We start from the raw sequence: 15,468 nt of genomic DNA, 5'->3' as shown, positions 1-15,468 counted from the left end.
AGTCTTTAAGATGTTTTCATGTTTTTGTTTTTTTGTTTGTTGTGGTTGCACCCGATTCAGGAGCCGAATGGCTCACAGGGCTACACCTAATACATGAAGCTGAGTTAGCCTGATGATGCTCTATAGGTCAATCTTGAGATCAGCAGCGAGGCTGGCATCTCGTGAATAGTCAGTGACTGGTGAGTGTCAGTGGGGAGTTCAGCAACATTTGTCTCGCAAGCCTGGCACTGCTGATGAGGCGCGGAAGTTTATTTGATTTAAAACAAATGCTGCTTCTTGATAAAGAGTGGCATAGCTGCAAAGTAAATGTGCTGAAGGTTTAAAACATAATCTATTCATTTGTGGACATTGCAGGGAATTATGTTTATATTTGCTTTCGTGTAACGGCGCTCAATTGAATTTAATAAATTTGTCAATAACGTTGTCTTAAAGATGTAAATACACTGTACGGATAAAATTGGCGACGTTTCGGCCACTTGCCCTCTTTTGAAAGTACAAACCCCAGTGATGCAGGTTTCGTTGCAAATGCACCACTGCCAACCCAGCATGATCACCAAATATTGTGTTCAAGGGGATTGGCTTGTATGTACATTTTTTTAAATAAATGTTGTTAAGTGCCTTAGATTAAGGCGCTATATTTAAAACGTACATCAGCTCAGATTTCCCGAGCACGACCCGGAACGTGTAATGCCAATCACGCGGCCGGAACGATTGTTGTGATCCCGCGGTTCTCGCCCGGACGTGTTCCCACAAGGCACCGCGTTCTCGTGAGTCGACAAAAGCTGTGGTGAGGCCGCGTGAGTTTCGTTATCGACAATTTTTTTTTTTTAAACCTTAAACCAAATTTAAACAAAATACACAAACCTCGAACTAATACGGCGACGGCGATTAACTTTGCGCGCGTCGCCTGAGCGTGGCTGCACCGTCGCGGGTGTGCGGTGGCGGGAAGGGCCTGGGCCGAGTGTTGAATGGAGGCGACGTTTCGCGCTTGAGTGCAGTCGGCGTGACGCGGTTTTTGTTGTTAATAATAATCGGCGTTAAACGTTTATTGTTGTTGTTATTATCAACCCGTGATGGTCGTGGTCTTGTAGCGAGCACTTGCTGTGCTAACGTTGCAGGCCGTATCGCTGTTATCGTTGTGCTTGATTGCCATGCCGTCGTCATTAAACGTCTGCAGCAGCAGAAGAGTTTTTAAAATGCCATCATCACCGTCAACAGCAATTGCCGGTCACGATGCATTATTAACTTTGTTGTCGCTACCATCACCGTCATCAGTGTTGTCATCACTTCCAACATTACCTCCGCCGTTAATGTCTTCATGAAGATATTGTTAGCCTCGTTACGTCATTGACATGTTTAATTGTTTTAATCGCGGCCTGCCGTTATGAGATCAATCCCATTCGTAATGATCGTGATTGTCATCATTGTCGTTACTGTCATCTTTTTAAAAACAGTTGCCATAAATAGGCTAATCCATGATCGATTTTCAATCATTAATACTAATCATTAATGTCGGTGTCATGAATGCTTTCACACCATCAATTGGCATCGTTTTTATTTCCATCGTCGCGGCAATCACGAACAGTATCACTCATTTAAATCATCACCACCTGATCGTAATCGTCAAAGTCGTGTTCGTTATAAGCCGCTGTCTGACCCTAGCGTGTGTGTTCGCAGGTGCTAGCGTTGAAAGAAGATGTTTCTGACACGCTCAGAGTATGACAGGTAATGTGTGTTTTTTAAATTAATCACTCTTGGTCAAAAGTTAAAAGTGGTTCATCTCAGTTGGTGGGTCTGAGCCAATGGTGGGAATTCCGCTTCATCGTTTTTTTCTGTGGTAGATAAAACGTATTTCTGCTTTGCAGCAAGACAGCAATTCTCTCTTAGTAGAGCTGCCTACTCCTTAAGCATGTGTAGTTTTCACCGATAAAGATGCGCTCCGCTCAATGCTTGCCTGAGCAGCAGTGAGACACCTTCTGCTGTGGTGCTGGTATTGCACCGGAGTCAAGTGTTGTCACTTTGGATTAATGCGAACCTCGTTCTTTTTTTTTGCAGAGGTGTGAACACATTCTCGCCTGAAGGACGAATCTTCCAGGTGGAATATGCCATCGAAGCCATCAAGGTGCGGATCCCAATTGACATCGTCTATTGTGTGTGTGTTACAGGTGATTTAGTCACAGGAGAATCTCGGCGAAGTAGGTTGAGACTGGACAGTGCTTGGATGTGTGGCCAGGATGCACAGCGGGCTAAGTTGCAGGGCTGCTTGGTGGGCAGCGGAGGGCAGTGCAGAAAAATCCACAATTGTACTGCACTTCTAAGCTGCCACGTCTATGCAACACGCCTGTTACCCTTCCCCGTACTTACGATTAGCATGGTTGGTACGCACGGTGTGAAAGAAGTTCAACATACATGCGTACACATTCAGCCTACACTGAACAGCATGGTGAAGTATGCTCAAATTACCAAATGCCCCGCACTACATGGGAAAGCCTTCAGCAGTGGAGTGACAAAAGAGCTGTATAGTTGCGCATTCAGACGTGAAGGGAGTGTTAAAAATGACGTTGCCTTTTGCTGCTTTTGCCACACAGCTCGGCTCGACTGCGATTGGCATCCAGACCTCGGAGGGCGTTTGTCTGGCGGTGGAGAAGAGAATCACGTCCCCCCTCATGGAGCCCAGCAGCATCGAGAAGATTGTGGAGATTGACTCTCATATAGGTTCGTGGGCACTTACCTCCAGCACGCACACTGCTCCTACTCTGTAAATTGGGCCTTTCAAAAGCCTCTCCTTGTGCCCTTTGCATAGCACAACATTGCTCTTAAATATATCTTGTGAGCACTCATGTATGTACAGGCAGGCCGTGACTTACGAACGCCCGTATTTACGAACCAGCTTCCGTGAAATATAAAAAATAACATTGACTTAAAACGCAAACGCGCACTTTAAAACTGAACCGCAGAACTATTTTGTTCAGAGGAGCAATCCTCCGCGAGATGTAGTTAGTTTAACAATGCTTCCCTTTTGTTGAACCGTCACATTTCACAACATTGACCATATGGGCATTTAAATGCATTGCGTTATTATATTCCGACTTACGAGCTATTCGACTTACAAACGGGTCTCAGGAACGAATTAGGTTCGTAACCCGAGGACTGCCAACCATGCTAATTGGAGGTGCGAATGTCGTAATTCAAACATTTAAACATGGCCATTTGTGAATTCAATGTAATGTTAGCAACTGTTAGATTTAGCGTGGGTTTTAATGGTTCAGTGTTTAGTAACGCTACTTTCTCATCACTCTTAAGTAAACTATAAGAAGTACATGTTTTATTTATGGAAAGACAGATGTCATTCTGTTCATGCATCGTAATACACAGTGGTCTACAACAACACGAGTTGTCTGAAACCCAGCCGTATTTTTGTGACGAGCCTGAGTCTGCTGATGAGACCAAACTGTTGAAACCGATAGAGAGTTGGCTTGCTAAGACAAGTACTTCTGGATAGTCTTGTTACAGAGGGTCTGTAAAATGAACAGAAGTCTGTTTATTTGTGTTCTTATTGTATGTAAATAAACAATACAGTGATAATAATGACATTTTTTGTAAACAGTATCTTGCATTGGTTGTGTTTTTGTTACTTCGTTTTAGGTTGTGCAATGAGTGGGCTGATTGCAGATGCCAGGACACTTACAGACAGGGCAAGAGTTGAAGCTCAGGTATCTTTCATTGTAACACTGTTCAGATTCTCGCTCCGTGTCGCTTCTCATTTCCAACCACCTGGACTCTGCAAACTCACATATACAAACACGTTTGCTAGACATGATTGGACTGACCTACCATACAACCAAGCATTTGTCTTTTTAGTCAATTTTGGATTTGGGCTGCCTTGTAGCAACTGGCCCAAATTTGCCAGCTGGTTGAAATTGGGTGTAGTAAATGGTGGCGCAACTCCAGGACTGACTTACCGGGCAAATGTCCAGTTGTCTGTTTGCCCGGTTCAACCCTTGTCAGGTGTGAGAAATTTTTTTAAGAGCTTTTGAAAATGTAATTTCTTATAATTTTGTTGGTATGCCACATAACAAAATTTGAAAAGTCCCAACAGTGGAGCAGTGGTTAGTGCACTGCACTATAAACCCTCCAACCTGGGTTTCATTCTCAGCCACGACTAACATCAGTGGCGAGTGATAGTTGAACTGATCTTTGCCCCCCCCCCCCATTCACCAAATTCCACTGTTCAGTTTGGTGAAGTATGGTCAAATCAGCCCCCACGAGTGACACAGCTTGGTGAGCCTTCATCCACCAATATATTGAAAGCTTCAAATCAAGATTATATTGACAGAGTTGTACATTGTGAAGTCTACGATTAATGTTTAATGACATAATTATGTGAGAGACAGAATTCAATGGAGCAACGTGGGATGTGTGCGCTGCGTATACAGAACCACTGGTTCACGTACAACGAGCGGATGACGGTGGAGAGCGTCACGCAGGCCGTGTCCAACTTGGCACTGCAGTTCGGCGAGGAGGATGCCGAGCCTGGTGCTATGGTGAGTGACGCCTGTCCTGGCACGCGGACTTGGTATGAAAATAGGACACCACAGGACTTCCGTTAACTCCTGAACCTGGAAATTTAAACCTTGCAACAACTTTTTATTTACTGATGGGGCTCACTTTGTATACACATAATATTAAGATTGGTGTGTCTCATGACATCACTGTGGGGTCTGTTTTCCTTGTCCTCTTTCTCTACTCATTCCAGTCCGAGGCCATATCCATGTTCACTCCACAGTCCTTCATATCTTAGTTCACCACTTACAACCACCGGTTCATAGGCTGACCTATCTGTGTACACCCTGGTGCTTCCACGTCCATCACCTTTCTCCTGATGTAGTTGTTTTCTTTGAGCTCCTCTGAGATGGAACCGCTCTTTTCGTTCACAATGCTTCTTTCCCACCCGCAGTCTCGCCCGTTTGGAGTAGCACTGCTCTTTGGAGGAATCGACGAGAAGGGACCACAGCTGTACGTATTATTGCGCACGTCTCTGAGCCGCATTCATCATACACACACACACACGGGCAAGTGGAGAAGTGCCCTGCTAGATTAAGTTCCCTGTAACCTTTCTCCCAACAGTGTGTGTGTTTGTCAATTATTGATTTATTGATGAGTGGGGAAAACTATTTTCAAGCATTGCCTTCATTAGCAATGAACAATGTTTGGAAGTTAGAATCTTTTTTTTCCGTTGTGCATTTATTTTGAGTTCAATTTGTCCTGAAATTAGTCATTGTGGCAGGGCGGCTAAGCCAAAGCCTTGCACTCTGGCTTATAAGCATGACACTTGGCACAAATATGCAATGCCAGGTGTTGTATATCGATATGGACCTCACTTGGCAGTGTCCCCCGGTTGCCTTGGGGAAAACTAATGTGTTTGTGTCTTAAACATTCCAGTATGTGTTGCATGTACAATTGGAGCATGTTTCCTGAATTCACAAGTGCCTTTTGTTACATTGGCTGTAACCCCACCATGCATGTCATATGATACCAAGGCACTCATAAAAATAGTTGTGTTGAGTAAGGTCAATGACTGAACTTGGGACAATGGCATTCGTATAAGTCATAGTTAATTGCAATGACAATGTAATTTCGGCTGACAGTCTTCCTGTAACTATCCCAGGTCTATACAGCTCTTTTGTCAACAAAGGCAGGAAGCAGTTTTGTTTTCCAAAAGATTGCAAGCCGCAGAGAATATCGCACTGACACAAGCAGATAGAAAACAGCACGCCGTGCTTTTGTTGATGTGCCGAAGTAGTAAGAAGGAATTCCAAGCTCGGTGTAAGTGCTGTTAAGGCCAGTCTGGGGAATACTGTAAAAACATGTCTCCTGTATCAATATATATTCTATATTTATTTAAATTGTTATTAAAACCTGCTTCAACAATCATTTCTGAAAAATGTAAGGGTTTTTATGCATTTTTAGTTTTTCAGCAAAATACTGAAACACAGGTTCCTAATTTGGCCACAAGGAGGAGCTTGAGTGGTGGTTCCATTATCAGAAATTGTTAATGGCAGTGGTGCCCACCCTGTGGTCCGCAATGCCATGGCAAGGTGGTCTGTAGAACTGTTGCAGATTCTAAAAGATGGAGAGCCGTTTTCATTTTTAAAATACGTTATTGGTGCATGGCCGTGGGCGAAGATGTTTTTTAGACTTGACGCTGATCCGTGAGTCTAAAACAACTATCTACGAGACTTTACCGAAAGACCCAAAGAAAATGAATGAATGTTCATGGCAAGTTTTATACTTTTTATCCAAAGTTCAAAGTTTTGGCCATATTCTTACCTTAACCACCCAATTGTTTGGTCCAAATGTGTTTAGAATAGTTTATAGGCAAATAGAGGTAGCCAGACATGTTGCTGCATTGTCCATAATGGGTGCTCCCTAACAACAAAAGCACCAGTTTAACTGAGCTAATGTTTGGCTGAATGTGCGTGTGTGTGTACGTCCGTAGCTTCCACATGGACCCATCGGGCACCTTCGTGCAGTGCGATGCTCGTGCCATTGGCTCGGCTTCTGAAGGCGCCCAGAGCTCTCTTCAGGAAGTCTACCACAAGGTCCGCTCTGTCACCAGTGGGCAGCAGCACTTGACAGCAAACAGGAGCTCGTTGCTGTCGCTGCTTGCTTACTCTCCCCTCTCTCGTCTCCCTTCCCCTCACCCCACAACTTCCCATTTCACTGTATCCACTCAACGTTGTTGTCAAGCGTATTGAGATAGAGTTGTAGTTATATGGTGTATGAATTTAAATTATGGTTGTAAAAATACCGCTGAGCAGCTACTGTTTGATGTTGTTTTGAATCCGACGACAATATTGCTTTCATTAACTGATATATGCTGGTGTGTGTGGGCTTCCAGTCTATGACCCTGAAAGAAGCCATCAAGACTTCCCTAACCATCCTCAAGCAGGTCATGGAGGAGAAACTCAATGCAACCAACATCGAGGTGACTTGCAAATCATACTGCCACTGATATAGATATGTTTGTTTAAAAACATGTCCATCTATTGTGTCGTCTATATCTCTTTTACAGTGTTGGTCAAAGGTTATCCCTGGAACACCCGCATCGTTGAAAAATGTATTAAGTGGGCCATTCCATAGCAAATCAATCAAGAATATAGTTGACCAAATCGATTTTGATTTAAATTCGGAAGATCGATTTTGTAATTGAGGAATGGGCTTCAAAGCTGGTCTCTCGGGATAGCCGTGGCGAGCGCTGCTCGTCTTCTCCCTCGCGACGTTCCGCCACCTCCCCCCACGTTGTGGAGGCATCTTCTGGCAGTGCAGTCGATCCAGCTGAGGTTTTGCTACCACTTGTAGAAGTTCTGGTGACTCACAGGAACGTGTGGTAAATACAGAGCCGTGAAAAACCTATTTCATTAGATTTGTATTTGGCAAAGAAGGCCTCCACCCAAATGTTCAGTCACTCCAGCCTCCTGTTGCTCAGATACAGGTCACCCACCGTGACCAGTGGGTGACCTTCACCACTGCCTTTAGCACCTCCAGTGGTGGAAGTGGGAACTAAACTAAACAGTCAGGTGAAATCTATGTAGCCGACCAGAATCATCTCTTGGCATCTGAACATGATCGTAACTCCCGAAGTAATGGAGTACATGTACACTTTTACACTTGCAGGAATGATTGCCAAGTCTGTACTCTACGATATTTGAGCAAGGTGATAGTCAAAAATAACGTCGAGTTTTTGTTCTCCATTTCTAGGTTTTTGCCAGAGTAGAAACGTTAAATTTCATCTAGAGCTTTAAAATGACAGAATTCAACAAAGGGAATGCATAATACCTAGAAGGTTGCCGAGTGGTCATGGTAAAACTTTTATTTATTATATCTGTGAAACAGGAGGTGGGATTAACCTTAAATTAAACTTGCCTGTTGCACACAGCCACATGCCACGTGTCGTCCGAATAGATGACGGTCGTATCAATTCCACCCTTTTTTATTATTCGGCATTTAATGACCCATGTATGAATTATATTAGGGATTGAAAGTTATTTATACCTTTTGGTCAATGGAAAGAATGGGACGAAACAAACAGGATGGATCAAACGTGCCAGGAAATACAGATTACAAAGATAAGATTTTGAAATATAATTGTGAGCCTGATCGTGATTATTGATCTCACCATGGAAGTGATTTGTTATCTGCCAAATACAGTTGTTCTGTATGAATATTTTTGAAATTCATGGATTGTGTATTCACTTAAACCTTTTCCTATTCTGTCAACAGCTGGCCACGGTGCAGCCGGGTAAACTCTTCCACATGTACACAAAGGAGGAGATTGAGGAGGTTATAGCAGACATATGAGCGCTGCAGCGTCGATGATGAGCAACGAAGTTAAGCCACTCTGCGTACAAATCTCCTTTACACTTACACCGCATTTTCATGAGCCACATCACCCGAGTTTGCCATTCCGACAGCAAGTTTCCTTATTTTGGGTCAAAACGACAAGTAAGTTGTGAATTTGGGCCTTACCCGAATTTTTCTAGGCCACTTTAGCTTCGTGGGCTTAGGCTTGATTCCTTTTGTCATAATTGAGGCGGAGAGAAAATGCATCGCCGGACATGTTATGATAAAAATGTGTGGGTGGTGGGAACGTTTAATCTTGTCAACAACACGGTCCTGAGGCTTTTCCTCGCAAGTATTTATGGGAAAGTTCTGCTCAGATCTATTTCTGGGCAAGACCTGCCCATCTTCCTTGACAACTCGGGTAACTTGGGATATCATGGAAACAACACTTTATAGGCAAATCGAGTTTTCCTTCAATTAGAGTTCTGGGAGAAATCAGGTCAATTCAGGCCAACTCGAGTCGGCTCAAGGTGGCTATCTTACAGAATTTGGGTATAATTTGTCTTTGCAGTTTCCTATTTCATCAAGGTGAAACTAGACATCTTCGCAAGTGGTAATTTTACCCAACTCTTTCATATTTTGAGCATTTATGATAAGAATTCAAACAAAAACATCCCTGTTGTACTTTTTCACGAAAATAAATCTGCCGCCACATTGTTGCTCAACTGGAAAATAAACGGTGTTTTGTTAATGGATGTTTGAGCTTCCGGAGGTTTCTGTTGGCTCACGTTGTTGCAGTGTAACTGGACAGAGTAACCTGATGAACGTTTGGTTGTGGAGGAGTGTCAAAAGTAAATGTCACCTTTTTTATTGTTGCAGTTTATTTAAATGACCATTGTGTAACAACATCTACAACAGTGTATATTACAACAGGGAGTGTGCAACTTTTTTTTTATGTGGGCCACATTTGGAGTCCAGTTGTCCGTAGACCAGCATGCCAGCCTGGTCGCAGCAAACAGCCTGCTGAGTGGCACTCCGAGCGTTCACATGTATCTCGAGCGCTCACGGGCCGGTCAAAACCACTTGGCGAGCCGATATCGCCCCGTACGCAGTAGGTTGCACACCCCCGTACGTTAGAAGCTACTGCACAGACACACCGGGGGTGAGAAAATTGCTCCCAAGAGAAAGGGAACCGCTTTTCTCCCCAGGTTAACATTGCACTGGCGATGCTCTTCTGCGGCCGTAACTCGTGTGTTGGTATCGTAGGGGACAATTTCCATTAGCTGTGGCCAATTTGTATGCTTCGATTGCCTATTTCTTTTGTAAAAGGTAAACTTCGTAGGCATTGACACTTGACTATGAGGACACAGGGGTTGGCTTGTGTGCAAGGTGATACGGCTCCAGTAGATGGCGTTGCCTGCAGGTGGACTTGTAAAGCAGGGGACCCAAGGCTTGCTCTCAACAAGATGTACTGTCAAATGAGTGGAATTTAAAAAAACACATTTAAAGTATTTTAGACCCGTGTATGTTGGTGGTAATTGTCATCGTATGCCTGTTTTCATCCCAGCAAAAACAATTTTAAAGGAATAGTTTGACATTTTTTATTTGGGTTAGTGAACAGAAAAGAGTTCACTCTTGAAATTTGTTTAACATTCTTGTAAGTGTATTGGAAACTAAATTTGGAATAAAGTGAGTTTTTATATTTGTGAGCATTTCAACTTATGTTTCCTGGTACATTTGTTTGTGAACACTTTGAAAGAAACACTCTAAAGTGTTTATCACCAGATTACAGGATATTGTACATGCTTCCTTAAGTACAGGAAATTGCATTCAACTGTGGGTTTTAAAATTGTTAAATAGCAGGCACTGCCCTGCAGTAACATGAAGAATGATGTATAATGTCACGTGAGTTAAACCCCAAACTTACACAGGAAAATCATATCAGCTATATATGTCATGTAATGGAAATGTACATATGTATGTCAGTCCACTGCTGGGGGAGAACCTTACCATGCTGTGGAGGTTATATGACCATACTTCACGTTGGTTAGTGTGGGTAGGTGAATGTGGGAAATGGAGCTCAGTTCATTCCAGCTATGGGTATAGCTGCACTACCTCTGCTTCCCACAACGTAATCCCACAAGATACGTGCTGGTGGCAACCCATCCAAATACTATCCAGGCTGAACTCTGCTTAACGTCTTACATATGGCGCCTCCATAGACATTCTCGAAAAATAGTTGAAGTCGATACCAACTGAAGAGCCCATTAAGTTATTGGGGTCTTGGCAAATAATTCTTTTTTTTACCAATGTCCTTTATTTAGCCTGAGTGTCAACACATACTCCTTGGTTCTTTTGGTAAAATCACATAGGTGGGAAAATAAATAATAAATCACGACTTCTCGATCGCAACACAAGCAATCGTCATTAGGTAGAAAGATACAGCAGTAGACCTGCTGAACAAGAAAGGGCTGCTGCAGCAAGAGTTATATATAGGTTTGAGGTGGGTGTCACCAAAGGGTACTTGCGCACAGCAGCTGCGTCAAAGGGAGAGATTGGCATGTTAATGTAAACGAATTTAATGGGAAATGTCAAAACATGTTTTGAGGAGGTACTGTCAATTATTAAATTATGAGGAAACCCCAATAAAAAATGTTCATGGTAGGAGCACACTCAAAATTAGTACAGATATGTCATCAATAGACTTGTCGAACTACCATTACTAGCCCGCAGGCTGGAAATCTTACCCACCTGATCTCTTCGACTTACCTATAAAAGGCATTTTTTGTCTGTGTGTCCGTCCGTCTGTCTGGACGCACGCTTGCGAAGGATTTGGCTTGCTTACTGGGGTTTACGTTTTGAAAAAGTAGCCGGGTACCACGCCGTAAGCCCCGTGGTGAGCCAGCGCTATTCCGTTTTCCCATCCGTCAACTTTAAAGTAGTTAAATAAACAATTGAATGCTATTTTTCTTTACTTAATTATTTCCTCGTGCCGCTAAAGCTGCCCAGGGGTTGCCCCCTAGCAACGCACACACGTCATCAGTGGAGCAGGGGGGGGGGGTTCTCATTCGCGTTCAAAATGCAAAAAAAATACAACGCTGAGGTAAATTCATCAAAGTGTCATGTCCTCTTCTCCCCCACCACCCCAATGTGTGCACTTACTACTATAGGGTCGGTAAATACTAATATAGCGCTTAGATAATATTATTGTAGCACGGGAGGGGGGGGGGGGGGTGGTGGGGCGGAGGGGATAGCGGCCCAGCCCTGAGCCTGCCAAAGTGCCACCTCGGCCGGCTGGGCAATCTAGGCGAGGCCGGGGGCCCTGCACGGGACTAGGCCTCACCACGCAACTCTGTCAGGTGAGTACTTTGTGCTATAGAGTCAGCATGTACTACTGTAGTGATAGCAGGTACCACCACAGTAAGTTTGCACTGCTATAATCATAGCAGGTACCACCAGTCAGTATGCACTGCTGTAGTGAAAGCAGGTACCACCACAGTATGCACTGCTGTAATCATAGCAGGTACCACCCCAGCAGTATGTACTGCTGTAGTCATAGCAGGTACCACCACAGTCGGTATGCACTGCTGTAGTGATGTTAGATACTGCTATCGAGTTGGTAGATACTGCTATATCAAGTTAGTAGATACTAAAACAGTCAGTATATACCACTACAGTCAGTAAATACTGCTACAGAGTCAATGGATACTACTTTGTTGTATGTAGGGTGTGTAGGTATATATACCTACACGGGGATAAATATATGTTTTGAGGGAGGGGGGGGTCGACAATTTTCGGAAACCTTTTAGATCAACCATTTACCCACCACTTTCTACAACTTTTTGGACTTCTGCAAGCCTTTTGTAATTGTGTTAGTGGAAAAATGGACAAACGGCCCACCTGGCTTTCACAATCGCTGAGTATCTGTGTATGTATATGTAAGGTTTTTAAGATAAGTTTTTTAATATATTTTTGGCCCGGGCAACGCCGGGTACTTCCCGCGAGTGATTCATAAACTCCTGACCTCAGTGGATTGTCATGGTTGGTGATGTGTCACAACGCCCAGTCAAAAATTAGGAAATGAAACCACAAACCCTCTATGGAGACTGGAGCAGCAGCATCCCTTCATAATCCATCAATTGCAAGGTAAGGCAAACAAGCACATATATAGACGTTTTGTCCATCTCCGCATACATCACGCGGGTCCGTGAAGGTGGGACGACAACTACATCGTAATTTGCTGCCCTCTACTGCCCACAACGCCTATAACACCTGGTTCTTGTACATGGTGGACACCCATCGAGCACTTTCCAGGCTCAACTACGCTGACATTCCGAGACCAGGGGGTACATTATGATCGATTTCGTCAATCCCAGTTGATATAGCAGATACATCATATCGCATCTTAAGGGGCCGTCCATAAATGACGTCACGCACCTAGGGGGGGGGGGTCAGACATTTGTGACGATGTGTGACGAGGGGAGGGAGGTGAGAAATGTGACGTCACATCAAAATGCGCAACTTTAAATCAATATAGACAACATGTTCCACTTAATTAAATAGACTTTTTAATAAATGTTTTCTCCTACAACATCAGAGTGCAGCGCCACATTCAATACACACTACAATGACAATAGTTTAAAGAGATTTAAAGCATGTTTCATTTGGGGGGGGGGCAGAGCTTTGTGACGTCACATTTGAGGGGGGGTCTGACTTTGTGTGACGCCGTGTGACGAGGGGGGGGTCAAAAATCGTCCAAAATCGAGTGACGTCATTTATGGACGGCCGATTACACACTTTTACACAAGGCGACACGAGGGGCATACTACGGGGTGGGTGGTGAGGTGAGGGGGGACATGGGGGGGGGGGCGAGCAAGAATGACGCCGGCTGTGGATGAAGCAACATGATTGGGAATGCCCCGCTCACAGACCCAGCACGACCCGTGCATGGAGGCCCTGTGATTGGAAGCACATCTGGTAATGTGTTTTTAACCTGCTTTACAAAGAGGATGGACGTCGAAAGGGATGTGTCGCATCTTGATTTGAAGTTTTCGTGACTGCATGAATCCATACTCTTTGGTTCTTTCGGTAAAGTCACGTGGGTAGAAAATAAATTAAATCACGACGTTTCGATTGCAACACAAGCAATCATCATCAGGTGGGAAAACCACGGCAATATTACTTTATTTTGTACCTACGTGACGTTACCGAAATGACCTAAGATCAGTGGCGTGTTACGTGTCAGTTGAAGGGGTAATGAGGAAGGTATTTACAAAAGCAAATATACTGCAGTCCACAAGTAACGTATAAGGGAAATAATAAAAATAAACCAATTAAATAATAAAAATAAACCAATAAAATTAAATTCTCACGACGCAAGCAGCCGTCCTCATGAAGAACAGAGAGATGTCCTTCACCTGAGGACGGCTGCTTGCGTTGTGGCCGAAACGTCGTGAGAATTGTATTTTATTATGTTACATTTTTATTATTGTATTAGTTCCCTTCCACGTGACTTTACCGAAAGAACCTAGAATATGAATCCCTGCAGTTACGAAAGCTTTAAATCTAAATTTAATTTGTACTGGTTATTCCACAATTATATTGGCCACGAAAAATGTGAATGGCTCAAGTGATTGCAGCCCAGGTGAGGATGAGAGGCATCATCTTCGTCTGGGACACGCAGGTGATTCGTGTGTCCAGTTGCGCAAGAGACCACGAGTGGTGGTGGTCAGGAGCCATTCACAGGACTTGCCATCAAGGCAGTGATTACGACATTTCCGTGAAAAGGGAAGCTAAGAATTGATGTAGTTTCGGTTTCCCGAAAGTACATCATTTGATTTGTCCATGAATGTATCTCTCATTCCAACGCATTTTAAACTATGTTAGATCACGTCAATAACACTAGTGACACGACAACTGTAATTTGGATTTACAATACAGTACTCGGATACTGTTCTGCAGAAATAATGGATTTATGGAAATTCCACATGTTCATGACGGGGCCGAGTCCGTTATGATAAAACACGTGTAATCACTGCCAAAACCGCAATGATACTGTAACAACGTAATATGACGAGAACACAATTATGTAAATGTCCTCCCCCACTATTGCTCATTCACAAAGACAACCGTCAACCCATTCATATCCTCGTGAGCCAACCAACATCGGTACCGCTACGACAGCTGAGCGTGCTCTGACGGTTCATCCATCTCGGGGTGGTACCCGTGCCGGCTCCCTGGGGGAGCAGGTCTCGAGGTGGTGGTGGTGGTGGTGTGTGGGGGGGTGGTGGTGTTGTGTGTGGGGGGGTGGTGGTGGTGTTGTGTGTGGGGGGGGTGGTGTGTGTGGGGGGTGTTGTGTGGGGGGGGGGTGTGGTGGTGGTGTGTGGGTGGTTGTGGTGGTGTTTGTGGGTGGTGGTGGTTGTGGTGGTGTGTGGGTGGTTGTGGTGTGTGTGGTGGTGTGAGTGGGTGGTTGTGGTGTGTGTGGTGGTGTGAGTGGGTGGTTGTGGTGTGTGTGGTGGTGATGGTGTGAGTGTGATTGGGTGGTGGTGTGTGTGTGGTGGTGGTGGTGTGAGTGTGGTGGTGGTTGTGGTGTGTGTGGTGGTGATGGTGTGAGTGTGATTGGGTGGTGGTGTGTGTGTGGTGGTTGTGGTGGTGGTGTGAGTGTGGTGGTGGTTGTGGTGTGTGTGGTGGTGATGGTGTGAGTGTGATTGGGTGGTGGTGTGTGTGTGGTGGTTGTGGTGGTGGTGTGAGTGGGTGGTTGTGGTGGTGGTGTGTGTGTGGTGTTGTGTGTGTGTGTGGGGGGGTGTTGTGTGAGTGGGTGGTTGTGGTGGTAGTGTGTGGGTGGTGGTGGTTGTGGTGGTGTTGTGTGTGGGTGGTGGTGTGTGTGAGTGTGTGTGGTGAGTGTGTGTGTGGTGGTGTTGTGAATGTGTGGGTGGGTAGTGTAGTGTTGTGTGTGAGTGTGTGGGTGGTAGTGGTGAGTGTGTGTGTTGTGTGAGTGAGTGTGTGGGTAGTGGTGTGAGTGTGTGTGTTGTGTGTGAGTGTGTGTGTTGTGAGTGTGTGGGTGGGTAGTGTAGTGTGTGTGTGGTGGTGTAGTGTGTGGGTGGTGGTAGTGGTGGTGGTGAGTGT

At 44.6% G+C, this 15,468-nt stretch overlaps 1 protein-coding gene across 3 annotated transcripts; it reads left to right on the top strand.

Annotated features, from left to right (window-relative positions):
- The first annotated feature begins 673 nt into the window (after positions 1-673).
- LOC144729474 (proteasome subunit alpha type-5-like) lies at positions 674-9,098 on the top strand. 3 transcript variants are annotated; one of them, XM_078609797.1, is made up of 10 exons: positions 674-787; positions 1,678-1,725; positions 2,056-2,122; positions 2,589-2,715; positions 3,646-3,713; positions 4,437-4,544; positions 4,958-5,016; positions 6,500-6,602; positions 6,902-6,988; positions 8,284-9,098. In XM_078609797.1, the coding sequence occupies exons 2-10, from the start codon at positions 1,697-1,699 to the stop codon at positions 8,359-8,361; spliced, it is 726 nt and encodes a 241-aa protein (XP_078465923.1). In that variant the 5' UTR covers positions 674-787; positions 1,678-1,696; the 3' UTR covers positions 8,362-9,098. The 3 variants fall into 3 exon arrangements, with proteins under 3 accessions (XP_078465923.1, XP_078465924.1, XP_078465925.1); XM_078609798.1 differs by having other exon boundaries at positions 715-797; XM_078609799.1 differs by having other exon boundaries at positions 732-767.
- Positions 9,099-15,468: the final 6,370 nt, after the last annotated feature.

Source organism: Lampetra planeri, chromosome 32 (assembly GCF_965212315.1).
Source record: "Lampetra planeri chromosome 32, kcLamPlan1.2.h2, whole genome shotgun sequence".
Taxonomy (NCBI): domain Eukaryota; kingdom Metazoa; phylum Chordata; class Hyperoartia; order Petromyzontiformes; family Petromyzontidae; genus Lampetra; species Lampetra planeri.
Note: the sequence above shows the minus strand (reverse complement) of the source record. Positions and strands in the feature narration are given on the sequence as shown.